This window comes from Thunnus thynnus, chromosome 16, assembly GCF_963924715.1.
Source record: "Thunnus thynnus chromosome 16, fThuThy2.1, whole genome shotgun sequence".
NCBI lineage: Eukaryota > Metazoa > Chordata > Actinopteri > Scombriformes > Scombridae > Thunnus > Thunnus thynnus.
The window spans coordinates 20,009,616-20,034,589 of NC_089532.1; the positions used below are offsets into that span (position 1 = coordinate 20,009,616).

Consider the following 24,974-nt stretch of genomic DNA (forward strand, 5'->3'; position numbering starts at 1 on the left):
AAATCTTATCTCATAGTAATACTGGTGTGCTGTGTGGTGTTTTGGATTATGGATTATTCAAACTGAGAGTGTTTCATCTTCATGGAACATGTGGCAAAATGCCCGACTAACGCTCCTTGCATTTTTTTGTTTTGTTTTTTGTTTTTAAAGCAGTGCTGTTTTCTGCCTGAAGGCTCACAATGGGTTAAAGTAGGTTCTGATTAGGTGAAGGTTAAAGTATTAAAAAACTAAATGTGTAAAATGTGTTGGTGTGTGTTTGTGCGTGTGTGTGTAGCAATGTGGGTGAATAAAGATACAATAGGGAGTAAAAGAGAGAGAGGTCATGTTTTTTTTTGTTCTTGAAAATGCTGTGTGCAGATACAGAAGCAGCCACTCAAGTGCCACTTTCTAGGTACTGGCTGCACTGCTGTCTGAAAATATCACAGAGTACTAATACAGACAGATACAGGTCAGTTGCAAGTGTATTAAATTTAAATGAGAGTATATACACACACACACACACACACACATATATATATATATATATATATATATATATATATATATATATGTATACTGTATTTGTGTGTGATGAGAAGACAGCGGGCCTGAGCTGTTCTTTCTGTTTCTGATGGGAACATCTCTCCTGTCATCCGAGTGAGATTTCACGCTCATCTGCCTTCAGAGCTTCTTCCAGGCTAGTCCGCCTCGCTGTCGCTCTCTGCTTACTTTATTTCTCTTTTTCTCTCTGCTTACTGGGCTGTCAGCCCAGCCAAAGTCACATTAAGAGATAAGAGTGGGTGGAGAAGGGAGACCAAATACCAAATGCATTAGGGCTATTAATCAACATTAACAAATGTGAGGGAGAGGCCGCAATTTTGGGAAAACACATGCACGGATGGGCACATTTATCAAGGTGACATATTAAAACACACATTTACCAAAAAATACCATAATGTTTCGTCTGGTGTGTCGCCAAAGGCAGAAAACGAAGTACAACAGCAGATGTCAACGTTTGTTGGATGGCCAGGAGTCGAGGGAGAAAACAAGCAAGCGCAAAATGCTTAATTATAGAATTTGATCCAAACTTATTTTTTCCAGAAATTCCTGGAATCTGTCTTCTGACTTTTTGAAAAGTTTTTTTTCTTGAGCTTTCGACACAGCTTGCTGACCATGGTTGATGAGACTGATTTGCAAACAGGCTCATAAAATTTTTATTTTATTATGTAGTAAACCTTTGTTTCAAAATATCAAGAACTAATAGATGTTATTCCCAACAGCCATATGATCACACATTACCACTGTTCTTACCGCTGTGTGTATATTAGTGAATTAGAATCATTCTAAATTGACAGACAGTGCCCACTATAGGTAATTAGCATACTACCACGCCCACATTTCTCTATATAAGGAAAGCTCTGTTGCAGCAGTGCAGCAGTAAAGAGAGCTGTCACTCACTGCAAAGAAGGTCGTGATGGTAAAACTGTAGAAAAACTTTACTGTTAGTGAAATGCAAACAATAGTTTCAGAAGTAGAAGCCAGATAAGGCAGATTTGGCCAGTAAACATGTCGTTGGCACAGCCGTTTAGAGCCTAATTGAAAAATCCTGTATACAGTCTGCATACCTGTTGCATCACTACCATGCAGTATGTCCCTAATAAAATAAAAAGTTTTTAAACGTGTTGATCCGTGGAATTGATCTGAATAAATCTCTACTGCTGCGCTAGGTGTGCATCATGTTTTCGTCTCTGTAGTGAAAGCAGAGCGTCCCTCCCTGTGCCACTACTGAACTGTCGGGCTGTGAGGACATTGAACAGGCTGCTGGTTAAACAGCTGCATATATCACAGCCAAATCTGATGGAGGAAATTAATCACTGTCACATTCCAATATGGAAATTCTGATATATAAGCTATTGTCATCTAAAAGTGGGAACAGGACAATTTTAATATATGAATAATTTCATTACATTTATGATGATGATTTATGGATTACAACGTTTTAGCTATTAATTTCATAATTAGTAAATAAACTGTGAATTATTAGCAATTTCACACTTTTAAACGTTGTATATTTAGGCCCCATCATTTTGTAGATAATTGTGGTTCTAATATACTGTTTACATTGAATAAATATTGACTTTATCATGTTTTAAGACCATGGGACATTTATGATTTGTGTGTACGCATGGTCTAAAGCAATTCTGAATTTGTTCGCAGAGTAAGAACAAAGAACATATTGATGAATCCCAGATTTGTGCTTAAAACGTTGGTACGCATGGTTTAAGCACAGATTTGTGAGTATGTACTGTTTGTAAATGAGGCTCATTGTGAGGACTTTAACCTAACAGTTTTCAAATTAGCTACCACTATTTGGAACAACTACAATGGCCTCTTAAATAAGCAGGACAGGTTAGCTGGGCATAAAATCTATTATATCGACTGAACACCGAGGCTACATTCAGTCAAGTTAGCTACAGTGGGACAATTACAATAAAATATGAAGCAATATGCTTCTAGATTCCTGAGATACATTTGTTTATAACATATAGTTGTTGTGAATCTGTGAAATGGCAAATGTTTGATACCTTTTGCTTGTATGCTTTGTGTCTCAGGACAGAAGGACTCTCTGGTGAATCTTTAGGGTAATCTTTCAGTCCATGATACATGATGGACTGATGAATTTCAACATGCCAAACAACAAATGAAGAGCTATGACATAGACAATCGTATAATACTGGTCGCGAATAACAAACTGAGGACTTTGAAACACTGGCCCATTTTCTGTGAGGCTAACATTTAAACATTAAGCCTGATGATAGGATTGGACATCATCATTCAGTAGATAAACCTCACGATGTGTCAGTCTGCCTTGTCAGTCTGGAGCTACCTCATAATCTTATCATGAGGAGGGCCAAGAGGTCTGTCCAGGGTTCAAGCGTCTCATGAATATTCTGAGAGCCACACCCGGTTTTTAATGCCCGCAGTGAGACCCACCATACAGGATGAGACTGTATCTGTGTGTGCGTACGTGTGTGTGTGTGTGTATGGGAGTTAAAGAAAGAGACGTAAGAGAGTAAGAGACAGACACTGAGGGTGGATATGTCTTTCAAAATGAGTCTTTTAGTATTCCTCATTAGCAAACTCTCTTTTAAATCAATGCCACTGATGTCAAGGCCCAGTGTGACTGCGAAATGGGGGCCAACAGTCATCAGAAAAGACAAATGTGGCTTTCCCGTCTGAGGCCAAACTCCTCTATAACCTGAATGTGAATGAATGATACACAAGGTATTCATTGCTCCAATAAGACTAGTCAGAAAGCCAGAAAGTCAACACAGGAAGTCAACACAGGGCCTGTTAGTGGTTTTCATGATTAATAATTCATCTGAAACCTTGAAAGGAGTCATAGCTCGTGGAAAATCGAATTCTATCACTTTTGTTTTAAATAGTCTTTCTTAAACATCCTCAGTTTCTGACAAAAAAGGGGACAGGACTTGTTTATTGAGCCTGGCTCCAAGGACTCAATTTCTAATTAGATCCCATACATAATGACACACTAGCGCTTTAAGGAATACATTGAATTAAGGGGTGGACTGACTTTTTGGTCAAATTACAAAACTAGACTCCTATATCAGCACTTTTACAAGCAGTAGAACATTTGGCTCTGGTGCTCAAAGCTCATAGCTCAGTATACAAAAAGTGAAAATCTGGCACTTTTGTGTTTGGGAATTATGATATAAAATCGCTAAGAAATAAATTAACTATTTAAGACTTCTGGAGATGAATGTATAATTGCTCACTTGAAAACTGTCCAAAAACTAATGTTACTTCACTCCTTCTTTAAGTGTAACTGGACAAACAAAGACATGTTTTAGTGAGTGTTTAAGTAACATTTGTTCACATGCTCTCACCTTGGTGTCCATACTGTGATCCTTGAGGTCCATAAGGGCCTGTGGGGCCACTCTGGGAGTATGGACCCATCCCAGAATACAATGGGCCCCCAGGTGAGGGATGGGGGGACATGGGAGGTCCAGACTGAGGAGAGGCAAACTGGGAGCCTGCCTGGTTCCTCTGCATGTTGGACATGAACCCTGAAAACACACACGGACAAACACAAATAAAAAATGAGAAAGAAATGTCAACACTGTGCTTATAAAATACCTAAAAGTCAGAGAGTCCTTCAGTAGTGGCTGCACTTGCTCGGTGAAATCAAATGTCAACTGAGGGACTGAGCAAGGGCAGGTGTGATCACTCTCTCGCTCAGCAAATCAGGATATCAATTCAATTTAGTCGTGTAAAGAGACTCTTCCCTTTGATGAAAGCCTTAATCTTTTACCTTGGCACTGGCTCCTGTTACTCGTAGATACACATCGCTGAGTTACACAGCATGGACTGGGTATTAGACAAACCATGCACAAAAAGGACAGGCTGACATGTAAAAAGAACCCTGAGCACAAATAAACACACGCAGAGAACATTTAGTCGACTTTATCGCTGGCGAAAGCACAGGTCATGTGTATACCTGGCCTGAAAGATGTATGTATCTGCACAAGCTGCACAGGTCGATATATGTGTCTGTGTATATGTGAAAGAATGGGCCTGCTTCAGTAAAAGGGGGAAAAAAAAAAAAGCCAACCATGTGCTCCACTCTCCACAGAATAAGCCGGTGATTTGACCATGGCTACTATGTTATTCTAAGCCGTTCTGTCAATAGATGTGTCAAAGCCTCTCAGGCCCAAACTCGCCTCCACCATTCAAATTGACATTTGGAGCGATTCTCGTCTGGGCTTCATTCTTTCAAGCCACCCCGCTCGTTTTTAAAACCCACAGAAAGGTCTCCCAATCCACCACGAATGGGGAAAGGTCGCTGGATGGCCATTGAGGGAGAAAGAGAGGTCTCTGTGTGTATGTGTGATTGTGTGTGTTGGTGGGGGGGATTCAGTATTGCAGATTAGGTGTAAATGGATTGGGCCCGCTCGACTGTAAACTTTGATAGCTATCCGCTTTGTTGAATGAGCGTGCACAGACCGACTCTTTAGTGAGTTTTGGGGTTTAGGGAAACGACGGAGTTGGAAAGTGCAAGTTGACACTTGTATAATTCCTTGTTTCTGCTAAGAGAGCAAGAGAAAATGTGCGGGGAGAGGAGGGAGATAAAGGTTTAAAAAAGCCACGTGCGTATTCGCTATATGCTTGCGTGCACATACATGCGTGTACATATTTGTGTTTCTGAGTGTGTGGGGGGAGATAACGGAGAAAGAGAGCAATAAACACTCTGTGTGTGTGCGCAGGAAAGAGACAGAGGCCAAGACAGAAAGAGAGGCAAAGAGAGAGAGAAAGTGTGTGTGGGAGGGAAAGACAGTGCAATGGAGGGAAAGAGCGATTGGGGCCTGAAAGTGCTTAGGCTGCGAGTGCTGGGTTTAAGGAGTGAGGACATTATTGTAATGTTTTGCTTCCATTAGGGTAAGGGGATTCTGGGAGAGGAGGAGAAAAAAAATACAGTGTGTAATACCGTACTTTAAATTGCCTGGAAAATGGATGGGGAGAGGAACATTGTGCAGACAGTGCTAAAAGCAAATAACACATTCAAGGATTTCTCTCTCTCTGCTTTGTTCGCTCCCCCTGTGCACACACACATAAACACACAGACACACACAAACCTTTTTCTCTTGCTGGCAAAGCGAATGAAGCTCTCAGCCGGACAACAACAACAGGCAGCCAGCGAAGCACGCGAGAGAAAGTGGGGGGAAAAAAGGGACATTCAGCGGATTTATGGAAATGAAGAGAGGAGAAGCTCTTAGGGAAGCAGGCACTTGAGCAAAGTGGGGCGTGTGTGTTCGGAGGTGGGGGTGAGGGGGGTGGGGTGGGGGTTAATCCTAGCTAGGAAAACAGCGAAAACAACAGCCAGCCCTGTTAACCGGTGCTGTGTTTTCCTGGACTGGGCTGGGGAGGGCTCAGGGTTTATAGGCATTAGAGAGCAGCATTAAATCTCCGGCTTGATTTCATCATGTTGGGAAATAACCTTTTACAGTGCCTCCCTCTCTCTCTCTGTCTTCATCCATCCACTCCCTCTGTCTCTCTCTGATGTTAACTGCTCTTTGGTGGGTGATAGAGAGGGAGTCATTCCATTAAGGTTACATCCCAGTCTTTTTTTTTTTTGTTTTTTTTTTTGCAATGTTGTGTGGATGCTGATTTTTTTTAAATGAGCAATTCTGCTGTTTTTAGTGATACTCGAGAAGTGGCCATAATTGCTGGAAACTATTTCCTGTTTGGCCAGCACATACGGCTTGTGGGTTAGCATTCATGTTACAAGCCTTTGGCAATAAGTTGTTGCCAAACCTGAAGTGGCTCTATCGAAAGAACATGCACCCTGACTTGAACAAAGCCCAGGATAAGGTGGCTGAATGTTTACTGGTTATATTTCTACCAAACCATGTTTTTCCCATAACTCAAGTTGGCCAACAATGAAGCATAACCCTGCATACCTTGCGTCTGTGTGTTTGTGTGTGTGTGCGTGTATGCGCACCTGCTCAGCTCACACTACAACATCGTCGTCCTTTGATCTAGAATGTGTTTAAAAAGTTGATTTAGCATCTGGCGCTGTCGAGAATGTAGAGAAATATGCAAGGTGTGAAGCAGTAGACTAGCTAAAGGAACTCATTTTGGAACAGCAGGTTTTTACAGACAACTGAAAATGTTTGGAGGAAAACCAAAGTCATGCATTGAGCCAGTCGAGTAAAAATCTTTGTTTACATCTCTCTGTGCTCCGAGTCCTCTGAGTTCCCTCAGAAAATCTTTCATTACGACAACTGTTGCTCCAATTCTCTGAGCTTTGCTAACATACCATTTCTGTTTTCTCTTTATTATGGTCTGTAATCTTCATGCACCCCTCACTGGTCTGGAATGTAAATAAACAACTAGACATATTCAACTGTGTTTCCATTTCAGAAGCGTTCCAAGAAGTTCTTCTTTAATCTGACTGTGATGTACAATTTGGAGTTTTTTTTATAGAAGTTGTTTACGACACACACACACAGAGTCTACGGTGTATGCGTGGGGTCTCTTAAGGACATGTGTGCTAAACATTTTGATTTACTAAAATAAAGATCCCGCCATAAAAACACATATGCATGTACACACAGTTTCCCCTCTAACACATACAGTATATACAGTACATGCTGTACGTACCTCTCTCCTGAGCCATAGGTGAGCGTGTGATTGGCGGGTGGGATCCATCCGGTCCGTTCCCAGAGCTCTGTGGGGCCATGGTGGAACCTGCAGAAAGAAAATCCAGAGATTCATGTGCCACCACAATGACTCAACACATTGCAGGGTTACAAAATTGTCTTTGCAACAAAAGCTGTCACATTAAAAGCAGAAAGTGTGTTGTGTGAACTGAATTCTCTTCTTTGCATGAAAGTGAGGTCAGTAGAAAATGGATTTATATTTTCTTCTCAACTGGCTTGCCTGAAAATTGAAGGAAACTGCAGGAGCTATCGCAACAATAAAGAACTGAAGGACCCACTTTTGTCTTTCTCTTTGCTTTTCTTTCATTGGCACAAAGGTTATATGGTTCAAAAAGCTTTTTACCATTTGACTGATGACATAAATACAATAAGAAATCAGGATTAAGCTGAAGGTTTTATTTTGACTGAGGCTGCCCTGCCTTTGTTTCTTGAGCAGCGAGTGATAGGGTTAGAGGGTTTGACGCCAAATGTAACCTTTTACAGACACAATGAGAGCTCAGCACAGTCTCTACACATGAAGGTGTTTGTGATTCACTATTAGCAAAACGACAAATGCACTTCCAGAGGACATATCAAGTCATTCGACCCTTTGCCACTTCCTTGTATACGCATTAAAAACCAGAGCAATCCCCTATAGAAAACCAGAGCCATTTGAGGATCATTGATTAGGTGGTTGTGGTCTTTGGGCTGCGCCTGTTCCATTGAAATCCAATAGTGAGCTGAGGGTCTGATTAGGACAATGGCAGACAGAGACTATGGTGAATTGATTTGGCCCAGAGCAAGGAAAGAGATGGCAAATTAACCTTTTATCTTTGCATTCAGACCTGAGACAATGAGGAGAGGGGGAGACAAGGGGAAAACAGTTTTTTGGGTTGTTTTTTTTTTTTTTTAAAAGTGCAAAACTGGTGGTACGTTTCTGTGGATGAGGTGAATAATTCAGTGTTTGAATTGAACGTAGGTGGAACACAGCATGACCAAACATGTGGGAAACATGACGCCATTCAACTGTACGTGTTCAGTGATGATCGTCAGCGCATATTTTTACAGTAACAGTATATGATTTGACTTGCTTCTTAAGAAATAGGGACACGGTATGTGCCAAGAGAACTCATTCACTCACACTGATACATTATGAAGTACAGTTGAGGTTCTGTATTAACACAATTTTGTTGCTACAATGTCCTTAAAACTCACAATGAATATAAATCCCTTGATTATAGAGTAAACACTTCACATTATTCAATCATGCAGTAAAAAGTGTGCTGTGCAAGCATGTGTGTGCATGTGTCTGGACATGTGTGTGTGTGTATGTGTGATGTGTCTGTCCACGGTAGCAGTAATACATGACTGGAGGTGGCACACTCTCCACATAAACAAACCCAATTAAGTCAACATAATTGCTTTGCATAAAACTGCATAAACAACATTTCCATCCACCAGGCCGCCTACACACATGCACGCACTCACGCACGCACACACACACACACACACACACACACACACACACACACACACACACAAAGACGTAAAAGTAATTGCACAAACAAGTGTAAATAAACACTCTCAAGTACACAAGGAAAAACACGTAAGAGCACAAAGGCACAGGATAGGATAGGATATGTGCTGAAATATTCAAATATTCTCCCTCTCTCACAGGCACACAGACACACACAGACACACACATACACACACAGACAGACCCCCTGCCTCACACATGAATAGATCCAGCGGTGCTGCTTCAAAGAGAGAATATTCGATTAGTTAGTCTGTCAACATGTGGTGGGAGGGAAGGGGAAACGTCAGTGTGCAAACGTTGAAGCAACTCTGAGATAACACTAGAAACACTACCTACATGCCTCTATGTGTTTATGTGCTAATGGTTAAAATATAAGGTTCTAAGGTTCAACAGTGTAAATAAAAGTAGCAATGCCAAAATGTAAAAATACACCATTACAACTGAAAGTACTAAGTGAGTAAAAAAACATACAAGCAGTAACAGGAAAGTGTTAAATGTAAAAGTATTCATCATGCACAACAACCCATGTCAGAATGTTTGTGATGACACATATAGTATATTATTATTGTGTTATTATTAATGATGCATTAGCTTGTAAGAGGCATTTTAATGTTGTAGCTGGTCAAGTGGGAGCAAATCTTAACTACTTTACATAGTGTTGGGAGTTTACAGTTTTTCTCCATTACTTACACATTACATTTTTCTAATTATAAGCACAATTGTCAAAACACATATAGTACCTCATGTGTCTCATCTGTAAACCAGTTCTGCACAACACTAAGCACATTACATCCACATGGCGCTCTCACTGCAAAACTCTAAAGTCCTGTTTGTCAAATGCTAAACACAATGTGTCACATTTCTTGGCACAGTTTTGATCAGTTATTTACATGTGTTTGAAATCAATAACTCATCTAGTTAAACTCTCAACACACCGACGCCGCAGTGATCCTGCTGGTGCCCTCGTGTCTGTTCTGTAAATGTTGCAGAAAGTGAGGATATCTACAGCATGTTTTCTGTTCCCAAATCATGCTGCTTTGTAGTACTCGTGTGTATCAACTGAATTCAGTAGTAGTTCTTTCACATTCTTTACCTGTGAAATGTTACAAATACGACACATCCTCATAATGAAAGGACCACATAGGTCGATTGTACTTGCACTCCAGAACGACTTTCTATGAAGCTAGACAGTGACAGTTAAATTTTGGCATTGAAAATAAAATTTGGCATTGAAAACAAAACCTGAACTGAAAAAGGAAACATTGGCATTGAAACACTAGTATTGGAAAAAGTTGTACTGGCACTGAAACAAGGACTGGCACTGAAAAAAGTTCCACTGAAAAATAAAACATTGCCATTAAAAAAAATTACAATCCTATTATCTTATTTTTTTTCATTTTTGGAGCCGCTGGCTGGGTGAGACCAGCCGGTCATCACGCAGCAGCAGCCCGGCTCCTGCGTCGTCATCCTGGGGAAAAAAAATGATCTGATGAACTGATCTGTGCAGCTCTTTGGTGATTTACCGCCGGCTCTAATGTCTCCACAGCATTTTGATATATGATATACTTCCTTTTGGGAAGATAAATGTTGGCCTCACAGATGAAATCTAACAATTGTAGTGTGAAAGAGAAGAGTGTGGCAGAGCACTTGTTTTTCCCCCCCCTGTTTTTGTATGTTTTCTGTTCTACTTCAATTTGTATTTTTAGGTTTCAAAACACAAATGTTGCTGACTTTAAATGTGTATCCACCGCAAACTTCCCACATACATTTTTAGAAGTTGAAAAGATATACCATTACATTACCTAAGTTCATTTTGGTGTTGAAATGTGAGGTTTAGTTAAAACAGGGTGTATAAAATGTTAATGCAGTCGGTAATCTGGGCTTTATTTTAAGAAATGTGTGTCAACATGGGAGCAAAATTGTGCAATTATGCAATGCATCATGTTTTATGAGCTGATCATATTTTTTTTTTCTTTCATATTTTTGTATGTACAATCTAAATCGGCAAACAATGGAAATAGCACTTACAAGTACCTCAAATTTGTACTGAGGTATATTTGTGTAAATGTTTTTAGTTACTTTCGATCACTGGCATGTATGTGTGTGCGTCATTTAAAGGAAAATGCTTCCTCCGCTGTGTGACTACACTCTTGTGTGTGCTTGTTTCTGCTTTACTACAGTACCACTCAAAAGTTTGGACACATCTCACCATTCTTTTAAATGAGAAAGTGTGTCCAAACTTTTGACTGGTACTGTATGAATATTAACACTTCATAGTGCTGTTTATACAGTGTGTGTTTATGTGTCTGACTGGAGGAGCCTAAAGCTTCTTGGCGAGGGTCGTGGCCACTTGTTGCCCGAGGGAAAGATTTTGCTGCAATACAGTTTAGGGTGGGTGGGTAGTAAGGACTGAGTATGCTAGCAGGAGTTTACTGAACCCTTAAATTATGAAAGTCAACCTCATGATAAAGGCTAGCCTTTGTGTGTGTGTGTTTGTGTGTGTGCAGGGATGCATGCCAGGCACCGGCTATGCTGTCAGACCCTGTTTGTTTGGATGGCAGAGTGGTGGTGGCAGCAGCTTGTACTGTATGTGTGTGTGTGTATGTGAGTGCGTTTGTTTGTGTGAGAGTGTGCCTTTGTGCGAGTGCGTGCCACTATGAAGGTATAAATAGGAAACAGTGCCCTCCATGCTCCACTACTCTCTCCACATACCCGTGTAAATTGTCACCAGAGATGAGATTAACGCAATAACGTGAGTGTGTGTGTGTGTGAGAGAGAGAGAGAGAGGGAGAGAGAGAGAGAGGACAAAGAGGGGAAAGGAAGAAAGACAAGAAACAGAGAGCCTTGATGAGAAAGAGGAAATTGAAAAACAAATGAGAGAGGAGGAGTAGTATAGTTGATTTTGACAAGGCCTCACCCCTCCCTCCCTGTTTCTCTCCCATGAACGAGTGAAGCTTCGAGCACTTTGTAATTATTTCACTACCAATTACTGTCCAAACAAAGCCTCTTCTCAAATCTTCCCTAGCCTTCCTTTCTCCTCTCCTCTCCTCTCCTCTCCTCTCCTCTCCTCTCCTCTCCTCTCCTCTCCTCTCCTCACTATCATTTTTAACAAGGTGCCATTAAATAATTACGTCCAAATAAAACAAACAGGCTCCACAGTGAGTCCTGGCACGTTTAATCTGTACCATTAATAATTCATATGCTGAATCTTTGACGTGCAGTTCTCCTCCGCGTGCTGCTGAGAAGGAGAGAGAGCTAAATGTCAGCAGGAACTGACTGTATTTCTTTCCTTGTCCACAAAAAAAAAAGGCTATGAATGGCAATCTATAACAAATAAATGGTATGGAAATGCTTCTGCCATCCACGTCGTCCTCCTCTGACTGGTCGTGTGTGTGCAATTCAATGTTTGTGTCGATCCATTTGTAAGCTTGTCTGGCTGTAACTATGTGCGACATGTAACTTTCTCTGTGTACATGTGTGCGTTTTATAAGCATGCGCGTGTCTTTTTGTAAATACTCGTCGGTGTTTGTGCTTTTAAATCACGAACTGTGCGCGTTTGCATGTGTATGTGCTGGATGTTTAAGCGTCTTTGTGTGTAAGCTTGTCTGCTTTTCGTGCATGTGTGTGTCTTTGTTCATCAGTGTGTATTCCTTATAGTGCTAGTGTTCCCATAGGTGCTCTATAACACAATTAGCACATGTGGCAATCAGTGGCATGGCAATATCTTGCTGTCCCGTTCCCTCAGCCCGCATCTTCATCCACCGTCTGCAATTTACACCTCCATGAGCGCCCAGCTGAGCACTCACATATAAACATACACAAATAACACACAAATGAAAATGACTTTATAAAAGAAACAAAAAAAACAAATCCCTGTCACTTGCATCCGTACATGTTTTAATGGGAGTGATGGTTTCCGAGCATCTAAGAAGCAAAGTCCTTTTATTTCTAATTAATTGTAACAGTTGTACGCTTACTTTCTTCCAGCAATTTAGATTCAGTACCAGCATATTTTGTGATTTTTGGTGGGATGTTTTTAAAATGCACATGTTTGTCTTTTAACACTGACCCGTCAGAGTTCATTAGGCTTTGATGGAGGCTTGTTGATGGAGTTTTACAAAGATAGAACTTGCTGTGTGAAGACCAAGAGTTGAACAGGAAGATATCTAGAACGACGATGCTCTTTGGAATGCCACTGAAGAGTCAAATAACTGTAATTTCCTCTTTGTAAAAAGGCACTTAGCGAGCACATCCATTTTCTACTCTTCCCCATGATACAAGGCAGCAGGGCCAAAAGTAATGGGAGTTCATTGCGTTTTTGGAGATAATGCTCCTCGCTAAAAACCCAATACACATTTTTAAATTTCTCTTCCGCAAGGACTGTCGAGGCAACCCTGAGTCTCCTTTGAAGAGAGGGAGTGTGGTCTTTGAAGCTTTTTTTCATCAGGGTTTCAAACGCAAATGCCGGGGAAGTTCAAAGCCGAGGGAGAGTACTTGTGGCCATATTTCTGTTTTGTTTCAGGGGCCTGGTAATATTAAGCTTAGGAGAAACTGTATGTGTGTGTGTGTGTGTGAGTGTGTGATTGGGTGTGTAATGTCGATGAAGAAAAGCCAACCAGAGAGTCAATGAAGAGACTTTTATTAATTGCAGATGAAAGGGAGGTTTGGGTGTGCATTAGCGGACATGTGTGTGAGTGTGCGCAGATATACTGTACACACAAAGATGCAGCGATGCCTCTGCTTGTCTAAGTGCACACTCACATACACACAAACACACACACTCTCTCTCTCTCTAAGTGTTTCTCACAAACACAGACCCCCCTGGAGCAGCGGGGGCCATTTTTGCTAAAGTGAGGTAACAGCAGCGAGCACTAATAAACCAGCGTAGAATACAGAGAAAGGGCTGCTTCAGCACCATCTCTTAATACAACCCTTAGGCTGTAAATGCACACACACCTGCACCATCCAACACACACACACACACACACACACACACACCAAGGTAATATCCCCTTCTTGCCGTGTCTTTAGGGGGAAGAGGCAGATAAACAGCGGGCTCCAATAATGGTGGTTTAGATTTCAATGGGTGCGAGTCAATGCCTCTCCAAGCCGGGGGCTAATGCCAGTTAACTCTCCCTGTAGGGGAGGAGCGCGGGCCTGCAGTGGCCCGCAAAACAAGCGCTCTCCCAAGATCCTCATTACTTCAAGCGCTGAGTAGCAACTGTAAGTAAAGCAAAACTGCAGCTTAAGCTAAAAAACAGCGAGCGGGATGCGGGGGAGAGAGAGCGATGGAGTGAGAGAAAGCAAGAAAATAGGTGTTGGGGAGGGAAAATAATTGTGCACTGTGCTCCGGTTAGGGTTTTCCAGTCGGACGGAGTTAGAATGGGATTTCTCTAAATGGCTAACGCAGCAAGCAGGCTTGTTTTTCTTTCTTTTTTTTTTCTGTTTTGGCCGACAGTGTGCTTTGTGAATATAATGCCTGCGGGGAGGGCATTTTGCTGTTTCACTTCGAACACGAGCAGCCATCAGGAGGAGAGACAGAAGCATGTGGGAGCGGGGGAAAAAGAGTGGGGTAGTGGTGGTGGTGGTGGTGGTGGAGGGGATAGGGGGGGGTGTTGATGTGTGGATGGGGATGGGAAAGAGAAGTAAAAAAAAAAAAAAAAAAAAAAAAAAAGGAGGACAGAAGTGGAGAAAGAGAGCTGGAGGAGAGATGTGGAGAAATAAAGAGGGAGGAACAGAGGCAAGAATGTGGATGGAAAATTCAGCCTTGTTCCTCAGTGGGAGGCCTGTACCACAGCAACGCTCTGAGCGAAGAAAGCAGCGGAGACAAACAGAGATAGGGAGGAAAGGGTGGGGACGAGGGAACGTGAGACACAAGAGAGAACATAAGAGAAAGCGAGCACGATAAAAATAATGAGAGAAAGAGAGAGGGACAGGGACAGCCACAGGCAGTGTTCCCACCACGCAGCCTCTCAGGGAGTGGTGTGACTAGAAAACTCGCCTGGTTCCACACACTCTACACTGCAAAACACACTTGCATAAAAACTCAACCCCCATACCCTCTCCCACAGCTTTCTTGTAATAACTTTTACCACTAACAGAGGAAAAATATAAGTTTTGGTTGAGCATCCCCGCGGCATCTTTTCTGGTCCGATATTTCGCTGATTGCAAATGAGTTCCTCTCTCTCGTCGGGAAAGTCGTTTACTGACATTGTTTTTTAAAAATGGACACTTTTAAGCATGCAAATCTGATCTGAGGTCATCGCTGCGGTTCCTTCCAGGCGTCTGTGCTTGAACTTTGACCCTGTTGTAGAAAAAGACCAATACCATTGCAAACTTCTGTGGTTCTCATTACCATAATTTGAGAGAGAAATGTATTTTCTTAAATGAAAAACTTAATGCAAACCACAGGCTAGGCTGGGGGATGATGTAAAGGACAAGAGCAGATGTAAAGCGGGTTGGTGGAGATTCATAGGGAAGGACCCCTTGAGCGAACAAACTGGACAGGACCTGGCCTTCTCTCCCTCTCTGTCTCCCACCCTCTATCTATCCCTCCTTCCCCTCTCCCTCCTCCACTCGCCCTGACCTCTCTGTCCTTTTCTAGGCCCTGGAAGCACTTGAAGCGAAGCGCAGATAAACAGCTTAAACTCTCCCGAGCGCTCGCCCGCGAGCTCCAATCACCTCTTTAGAAGAAAATAAAAACTTGGAGGGGTGAGGAGAGATGAGGGAGGAGGGAGGGGAGAGAGAGAGGAGAGGGGAAGGAGGGAGGGCAGACAGGCGCTATTAACCGGACCTCGGAGGGCCTCAGCGGAGAGAGAAGAAGAGAGAGAAAAATAGAAGAGAGAGAGAGAGAGATGAGTATTTGTGATTTTCTGCAGCAGATAGAGCGAGCTGGGCCACGGAGGGGTGTGGATGTGCTCTGTGTCAATTAGTAGCTGCAAAATGTGGAAAAGTATTGCAGTTTGGCCTTCAAAGGCTGGCACGCAGACACAAATGTGTAAACACAGGCGGGCACACAGACACAGACGAAAATACCACCAAACACGGAGTAGATCTGAAAATGAGCACAAACACAGACAGTGCCAATCTAGTTTACTTTGTTTCTGTTACAGCCTTCGAGTCTAAAACAAGCACATCGCCATGGTGACAGGGACATAAGGTTACTACTTATTTTCTAAGTCGTTAAACCTGTCTTATTTTTTCACAAAACAAAGCTTGATTGGAGAAAATTAGTTCTGATAAAATATCCTGCTCCTCTTACTCAGTTCAACAGTTTCTCATTGTATGCACAGACAGATGGCAAATTAAAAGAAAAACCTGAGTAACAGAGTGGAGAAACAAAAGCAAATGCCTCTGGAAAGGGCACGACAGGTCACTAATGGTTTGGTGATTATGAAAATGATGTGAATCATATGCTATGGCGTTGACAGTTACAAGATTTCGACCTAGTTGAACATCTATCGGAGAGGCACTGAAGAGCAGTATATTTTGTCGACGCTGAGATTCGTTGAGGGATTTTCCGTCGCACGGCAGCAGGCTGGGTGCGCGTCTCTGTGCCTCATCAACTCTGTCCTATCAGCGACGGTGAACCGAGCTGATGACAACTGGGTTTTCTGTGCTCTGTTTGTGTGAAGTTCCATTTAGTATGTGACGCCATACTGACAGGTTGTCAACCTGGCGACAACTTGTCAAACCTGCCTATGTACACACTCCAAACTCCACAAACACCATGTTATCTCCACCTAGAAATATCCAGGAAATGTAGAGTTTGGAATTCCAAACACACTCATATAAATCTGCATTTTTGATGGATTCTGTGTCTCCTGCCATTAAGACCCAGAGACTCTAAAAGCTGAACTTTTTCAAGACCTTGTGTTCGGCAGTTTGACTCTCTCTCCCACAGTTCACAGTCTGTGATGGAAACTCGAATGCCAGCGCTCTGTTCCGCCCCACATCCATCCGGATGAGAGACGAATGTCTGCTTGCCTTGTCCCAGATGTCTCATGGAAGGAGACAAATATTCTGAGGATGCACTGAATTGCTTCAGAGACACTGGGAGGAAGGATGTGTGTGTGTGTGTGTGTGTGTGTGAGAGAGAGCGAGCTTGTTTTTGTGTGTGTGTGTGTGTGTGTGTGTGTGTGTGTGCATACGAGGTGGAGGAAGAGGAGGGGGAGGTTGGCGGTTGAGCAATGTGATTTCTGCTCGACTGTCACAAATCTAGCGCAACAGGAAAATCAATTTGGCCCTGTGTGTGCCTTTTTGGCTCCGGGAGAGAATCCAAATAGCAAGGCGAGGCCCGGATAATGTTACAGTGTATTGGATTTGCTTCATGGAGAGACAGAGAGAGAAGGACTGAGAGAGAAAGAGAGAGGGAGGGAGAAAAGACGAAAAGAAGTGTGGAGACGAGGGAATCACAGGCGTGCCGTGCAGCTCCGACAAGATAGATTTGTGCAAGTGCATGGGTGTATGATAGGCTGGCAAAATCTGTCAGTCTTCCCCTCTCTCTCATTCTGTCTGGCTCTTTCATGCACACACACACACACACACACACACAAAGACACACAGACGACACTGTCACTCATCAAAGCAAGAGAGCATATATAGGTGATTTATATGTGCAACCATATAAGTGTAGTGTGAAACCATGAAATACGCAGTTTGTAAGTATGTGTGCTCATGTGCTGTTATGTATGCTTTACGCGCCTTCAATGTCATTTTTTTGGTGTGTGTGTGTGTGTGTGTGTGCCTGTGTGCGTGTGTGTGTGTGTTTGACAGCCAGGTGAAAGGATGACATGATGAAATTGCTCCTCTCTGACCGCTGTCAAGGGTAGCGTGTGTCCTGTGAGTGCTCAGCCGTGTGACATGTCGCATCACTCCACCAAGTGAGGCTGACCGGTGACACACATATTTACACACACACACACACATACATACACACACATACAGGTACACACATAAACATACGTGTGCACACATTTTGCCATCAAAAAGATGGATTTTAGTTCGTATTTAAAGGAATTATCCATCTTGATAAACTTTTAAACTTTTGCTGCTATGACCTTACATTTTACTTCACTGGATCATTTTGTTGTTTAGTGTATTTCTTTGGAATTTATGTGTATAATTAACCATAAAGACAATATGACAACACATTATGGCACAGCTACGATTGAGTTTAACAGGAGAAAAAATGTCATTACCTAAAACATCAATGTAAACAATAGATATTTACTTCAGTCACAGGGCAGAATCCTTCGTAGCAGAGCCAGTGATACCACTTTCTCCACTGACAGTCTTATTAATGGACCAGAATGCAATTTGTTATGTTTTGACTGTTTCTTGACTGAAGCTCAAAGTAGTGTGGATAAAAACTTGTTTTATTTTTCACACTAATTAATTAGCTTATTAATGTTTGGCTTGTTTTGTTGATTTAGTGGACACTGTTGTTCAAAAACTGGTTTGAATAATGAAGAAGGTGGTTCACGCAGACGCAGAGGTAACATTGGCGGGAGTAAGAAACAACACACACACATAAACGCACACACAGTGTTGCTTGCTTACTCTTTGGCTCCCTCCTCTCCTCACTGACTTGTACCGAACTAAAACGACAACATTAACTAAAGTGTCCTAACTTGTGATGAAGTGTTAGAAAGCGGAGCGTTAGTAATCAGATGTGTGCTAACCACATTAGTTCTCCTGTGTCTCTCTTAGGCTGGATGCTCCTTGATCTAATTCAAACTGATTGTAGTACAGCCGCTAAAACATGCCAGATGTTACTCACTGCTCCACGCTTTATCACCATTTATTTGGCATGGGGAATATTTTTAAATATTTTCTTATTAATCACGTCCCAGCGATCGGTTTCGCTTCCCATCTTTGCCGCCTCATTCCGGATTCTCGTCATGATTCTTGGCACGAGCGTCTGGAAAACCACCGTCCTAGTTTTTCATTAGTGTCAATCACTCTGGTAAGCGGCTGTGAGGAGAGGGAGAGGAGGTGGAGGAGCTGGCATCGGGATGGTAACCCTAGATTTGCGAAAGATCTCACGAGAGTGACCATTTTAACCCAAACCATGATCTTTCTCTAACCCTAACCAAGTGGGTTTTTTTTTGGCCTAAACCTAACCAGACCCTAACTACAGCGTTGTCACATCATAAAACATAATTATTTTGTACAATGACAAACAACTCGCACAATGAAGGAACAATGCAGACAAATCTCGCAAAATTTTAAAAATCTAGGGTTACCAGCTAGATGCGACCCATCAGGATCTCGCTCAAGACATTTTGCCCCACCTCGTCAGAGTGACTGACAGGTCTGAGACATGCTGATACGCCGGTCAAACGCTCAGTCGGGCAGAGAGGTGGCTGGATGACGGGGAGGCCAGGCGGGAACGGCGCGCACACGCACACACACATTCATATGCCTGTCGGAGGCAAATCAAATCCACACTCTTTTATTATGCTCAGTGTTTATCTAAATGGTTACGTGCTCTGCTATGGCCTCGGGAGACAGACAGACACACCGTGCATTGTCTGATAATCCTGTTGGTGTCTTGTTTGGTCTGCCATATCTTGGATAAGGCTACAAATCAGATGGGAGGTCCTCCACTACCAGACAGTCTCAATTCATTAACACTCAAAGTGGAGAGGAAATACTGTCCGGATATATAAATGTTGGAAATACTTGTGCGATCCACAGGTAGAAGGGAGATGGACTTCATTAAAATTCCACTGCAATGTAGTGATGTGCTTCTACAATACTGTGATCAAAGACTTAACAAATCCCTACTATGCAAGGACAAAAAACTGTGTCAAGAAAATGAATGAGACATATTCCATGAAGTGCTCTGCACTAAGCTGTAATATTCTTCAGCAGTCTAAATTAGTTTTTGACAAGGACCAGAGATATCAAAGTCTAGACATGCTGGATTGATATTATTTGGTCTTCTGCTGCAGTGTGCACTCAGCCTCATCCTCTGTCTAAACTGGCAGAATGAAAATTGATCTGGATGGATTATACGGTGAGTTGGAGATAAGAAAAAAAAGAGATGCTATTAAAGTAGGATGTTGCCACCTTTATGTTTTGGGTCATCTGGTTGGCTCCAAAGAGGTCATACCAAGCTCAGCTTATACATATGTATAATATGCTGGGCAATCATATTTAATTAAAACACTGATTAAGAAAGAAAAAAATTAGGTTCCCCTCTGTGACCCTATTTTTTCCTGGTCTGGTTTATTTGTTTACAGAATGCTTCAGCCTAGCAATAGACGGGGCAAAACATGCACACATGTAAATGTCTGCATGTTGTTATTTGAGGAAACTAGTATACCTATTCTGCTTCAGGGTAAGTTTTTCTCATGACCTTTTTAAAATCCTCTTTAAATGCACATATTTAAAAAACAAATGAAATCAGGCTTGGGTCTTTAAATAGCAAAATAAATGGAAAGGTCAAGCAGAAATATAGGTGTGATAACTGCAAAATGCTTACAGCAGCAACAAGTTTACTAATGGTTCTCCCTCAAAGACACGTAAAATATTATTTTCAAAGAGGTTATCAACACGGAATCACATGGGTCTGGCCACGCCCCAATTGGTGATGTCACAGAAGCTATTTTTCATTAGCTGTCAAAGGTAATACACCTGATGTGACATCACTGACTGTCTAATTTGCTTTCAAACAGCAGCTCCTTGTTTGATGGCACAAAGCAATTTCCCTTTAAGCTGTAAAGCAATTTTGCCAATTTCCCAGGGAATACAACATGGTGGTACACGATGTAAAATGCAGTGTAGTGTCTGGTTCAGGCTGCAAATCTTCTCAGTGCTTGTCTTGTTTGTTTGTGGTGATTAAACTAATAAAGTTAGAACGCTACAAGTTGCACCTTTCATCAAGCTGAAATCAGATTATCATGATGCATGTGAGCATACTTTTAGAGGAACTGATGGGAACTCTACCTGGTGCGGTGGTGTTGGCAGAGGGTCCACTGGCAGGAGAGATGGGCCCAGAGCCTGATCGGGACTGCTGGGACTGAGTGGAGCCTGCAGGCGAGCCCACGGGGGAGGGAGAGGGCCCGCTCCTCTGGCTGTGGAGGTGTGGGGAGGCGTGGGGGGAGAAGGGGGACTGTCCCTGGTTACTGGCACCTCCTTGCTCCCCTTGGCTACTACTGCTGCTGCTGGAGGAACCGCCGGTGTTGACGGTTGAGCCCAGACCAGACTCTGTCCCTGTGGGGAGGTCATCAATCGAGCCAGACAGATCCTGGAACAGAAGGATTTACAGTGAGTATTTATGAAGCTCAACCAAGCATTGGATGAGAGGCGACGTGCAGCAGGTGGCGAATTCAAAAGTAAGCTCAAGCAAGCACAAAATTTTACCGCTAAATATATCATGATAAAACAGTATACTACTGCAAACATTTCAGCATGGTTGAAATATGATTGTTTGGCTGAAACAACTGATTGTATAATATATAAAAGTGAAAGCAAAGTTTCAATATATTACCAATGCTATCACTACACGCATTACTGGTTAGTAGTTTAAACTATTATTCTGCGTGTGCACAGTGTTTGACTTTTCTGTGACCTTCTGTAATGACTGAGATAAAGTTTCCACAGTCTTAGTGACAGCGGTTAATACAGCAGAGGAGCAAGAACATTACACACAGAAGAAGCCACAACCGTACACTTGCTGCTGTGGTGAAAATGAATTGTAATGGGCTTTCATTCAGACCAAGGGTGAGTTCACATTACAGTTTTCATTCCCTGTGGTGAGAGGACGACTGTGTATTTGTGTGTATGTGTGTGTGTGTGTGTGTGTGTGTGTCCTCCCCCTTCTGAACTGATTCCAGGGAATCCCCACCAATACTGCTGACAGAATACTCACTGCATAAAAGTGTTGAGTGTGGGAGTGAGTGAGAGGAGTACGAAAGATGGAAGAGAGGCAGTGGTAGAAGTAAAGAGAAGGCCAGATGTGATGCGAAGTGATGGCTGCCCTGTAACCACACATTACACACAAACACACACACACACACACACATTCTCAGACTAGCGGCTGTGCCCCAGCTGTAGCTGAATATGGAGGAAGTCACCTGTGAGTAACCCCGGTTTCCTGGCTGGTGCCCACTTGGGGAAGAAGGGGAAGAGTTGCGGGTGTATGCCGGCTGATCCTACCTTCTATACCAGGCCTGTTGACCCTTCGCGCCTGTCCCACCTGAGCCTTGTGCACCCATTACTGTCACCACAGACAGATATGTGTCTTGTCTGTTTGTGAGTCACCTAGAGCTTTTACTATAGGGTCTCAAAATCTAAATTACACCAACTGTGCACTTCCAAAAGTATCAAACAAATGCTGTTATAATTGTGTGTGCATATGTACACATGTATACCCATAGTATATGACTTTTTTTTTCACTTTTTTTGTTATAGTGTTAACTTCTATGTAATTCTAACTTTATTCTAATTCTGACATAAGAAACATGTTTAACAGAAACACAATAATTCAGGCTTCAGGCTTCAATATGTAGATTCTACAACACAGAGTTTGGAATCTCTTTCATACAGGAATGGTTAAATATATAAGAATATATATAAGATATTGAATATTGCAAAAAAAAAAATTTCAATCTAAAACTAGTGGAATCAACATAAGAAATATTTGTCAAACCCTGCAATTCTTGAATGCACTGGCTGTGACTCAAAACAAAGGATTTGTTTTGAATTGATTCAGCTCTGTCATATTGTCACTTCTATGTCAACAGCAGGCAAACACTGTACTTTTTCTCATTACCCTAGCACCGCGTTACACCGCATAAAAAGTCAGACAAGCATCTTCCATCTCCCTGCTATGTGTCCCCCATGTGGAACAGTTGATCCATGGCTGCTTGTTTTGCTTAATGCGCTCTCAACGGTGACACACAAAGCCTTTGTTTTCCATCATGCTGCTGCGAGTGCCCACCCACTCTGCCAGCCTGCCAGTCTGTTGCCTGGCATTATCTACCCTCGCTCCACTGAGCACATGGGCCACTCGCTTTCCTGTCTCTCTTTCTCACCCCTGGTACCATTCCCTGTCTCAGCCAATCGAGTCCCCCAGTAGTCTGAGCTGAGTGATGTAATACGCTGCCTCCACCAATAGGGCTGAATGTTATTTTCAACCGACCGGCTGCGTGCCATTTGACACACTGGGGTTACCATGAGAGCTGGTGTAACCATGGCGATGGCTTTTCCGAAATACCGAGAGCTAGCCTGACGCACAGCTAGGTTGTTAACCCACAGGCTAATCGTGTGAATGGATGGGAATAATTGCATTTCACCTAATTGGGTGCAGTTGCCAGCTCTTCCAGTGGCAGTTTAAGGGTGGGAAAATGCGTACCAGTAATTCGTTTAGAGGCTGTTAGGCTCATTTGGATTATACACACACTTGAGCACAGCTGTGTGGCCCAAGACCAAAATAGTAGCAGCACTATATAACATGAAAGGGTGGTAAACCTTAACACCCGTAGACTAAATGTCATTTGTAAATACCCCATTATGGTTGCTGAAACACTACCGTAAAAAAGTCATTTCACAATCGGCATAATTCATTTATGAACACATACGCCCTTCCTCCGCATGTACACTTAATCCTTGTCAAGGGCCACAGAGCGTTGTGTTACCTGGCTAACTGTCTACTATATAGTCATGTGTAAAGAATCGAAGCCAGCCAGCCAGCTAACCAGCCAGGCAGGCATGCGGTTGGAGGATCCAAACGCCCAACAATCTGGGGCCCCAATCCAAAGTGGCCCAAATCCAATTTGTTTGGCTCAGGGCTGCAAATTGCTCTGTGCATTGAGTCTCCAAATAGCTGTCAACCACTCCCGCTTGGCGTCCTGTATCGCTTAATTCGCTCCTGGAGCATGTAATTGTCATAATAAGAAAAATATTGAGGTGATAATAACCAGTTACTTTGAGATGCCCCCCGCCCGCCTCAAGACACACACACATACAGTCGCATATACGCACATAATGGGCCGAGACTGCCGTCTACACATTTCACACAACATTGGAGAGGCAGTCGCTCGTGACCCTTCACCTCGCTGGTGTTGGCGCCTGCCTGCACTCTCTCCTTTAGTGTGTCTGTGTATGTGTGTGTGTGTGTGTGTGGGTGTGTGTTTGTGTGACAGGCAGACAGGCTGCTGGGCTGTCACAGCGAGACATGCTTGAGTACTGATGTGGCCGAGGGGACAGATGAGGCTACACACTCCCCATCCCATCCCTCACTCATACTACTGACCTGCTCTAACTCTCACACACCCACACACTCACGCACACACACACACACACACACACACACACACACACACACACACACACCAGCAGGATATACGGCATCAGTGTGAAGCAGGGAGCTGTCACATCCAGCAAACTGTGGGCCTTTTTCCCCTGACCATGGTGCTGATGTTGTCTCCTCTTACCACACACAGGGAATTAATCAAAGTTGCTATGGTAGAAGGCACCAAGCGTGTGTGTGAGAGAGTGTGTGTGTGTGAAAGTGGTGCTCTGTCTAGACAGGGAGGAGCCAATGGCTGCAGCTCCTTGTGGGCTACAGGAAAAGAGAACGACTGGAGAAACTGGCTACTTCTCTCTCTCTCCTTGTCTCTCTCACACATGCACACACACACACACACGCACACACACACACCCACCCACACACCCACATATCTATTTTTCTGTCTCTCTCTGTCTGCCCCAGTCAGAGGGATAGTATGGCTGAGGGCTCTGCACCAGATGGTTAGCAAGCTAACTAGAGCCTGAAACACAAACTCAAACACAGCAACGGAGCACTGTGAGCGGTGACACTCAAACAACCTCCCATCTGGTTTGAAACAGCAGAGAACTAAAATATGGACTTTGCTTCACAGATTTTTATAAACTCAGCAGCAATTATTCACCTTGACATTTGACTGACAGGTTTCATTTATTTGATTCTGACCATATAAAATTCTCTCTGAGAGGAGTAATGTCACTTCATCACATAATAATGTCACTTTTTTACCACAAAGTAAAAATACATCCACCCTAATATAGTGGATGTAAATGGAATTTTATTTCTGGTGCTTGCAGCATTGAACAATGACATTTAAAAAATTCAGCAGCAACATTTCCTTCGAAACTGTGTCCCTTTTTACTCGGGATAACCCGCAGAACAGCTGTCAACTGTTTTTTTATGGGGACTATTTCTGTTTCTGGAAAAGAGATGTTGCTGT

At 42.8% G+C, this 24,974-nt stretch overlaps 1 protein-coding gene across 8 annotated transcripts in view; it reads right to left on the reverse strand.

Annotated features, from left to right (window-relative positions):
- The window catches only part of LOC137200397 (AT-rich interactive domain-containing protein 1B-like), a 208,700-nt gene that overhangs the window by 35,767 nt on the left and 147,959 nt on the right, over nucleotides 1-24,974 (reverse strand). For all 8 annotated transcript variants that reach the window (XM_067615182.1, XM_067615183.1, XM_067615181.1 and 5 more), the window contains 3 exons: nucleotides 20,692-20,992; nucleotides 7,162-7,248; nucleotides 3,888-4,067 (listed from right to left, as the gene is read on the reverse strand). In XM_067615182.1, coding sequence (XP_067471283.1) covers nucleotides 3,888-4,067; nucleotides 7,162-7,248; nucleotides 20,692-20,992 — 568 coding nt within the window. The remainder of the gene's footprint in view (nucleotides 1-3,887; nucleotides 4,068-7,161; nucleotides 7,249-20,691; nucleotides 20,993-24,974) is intronic.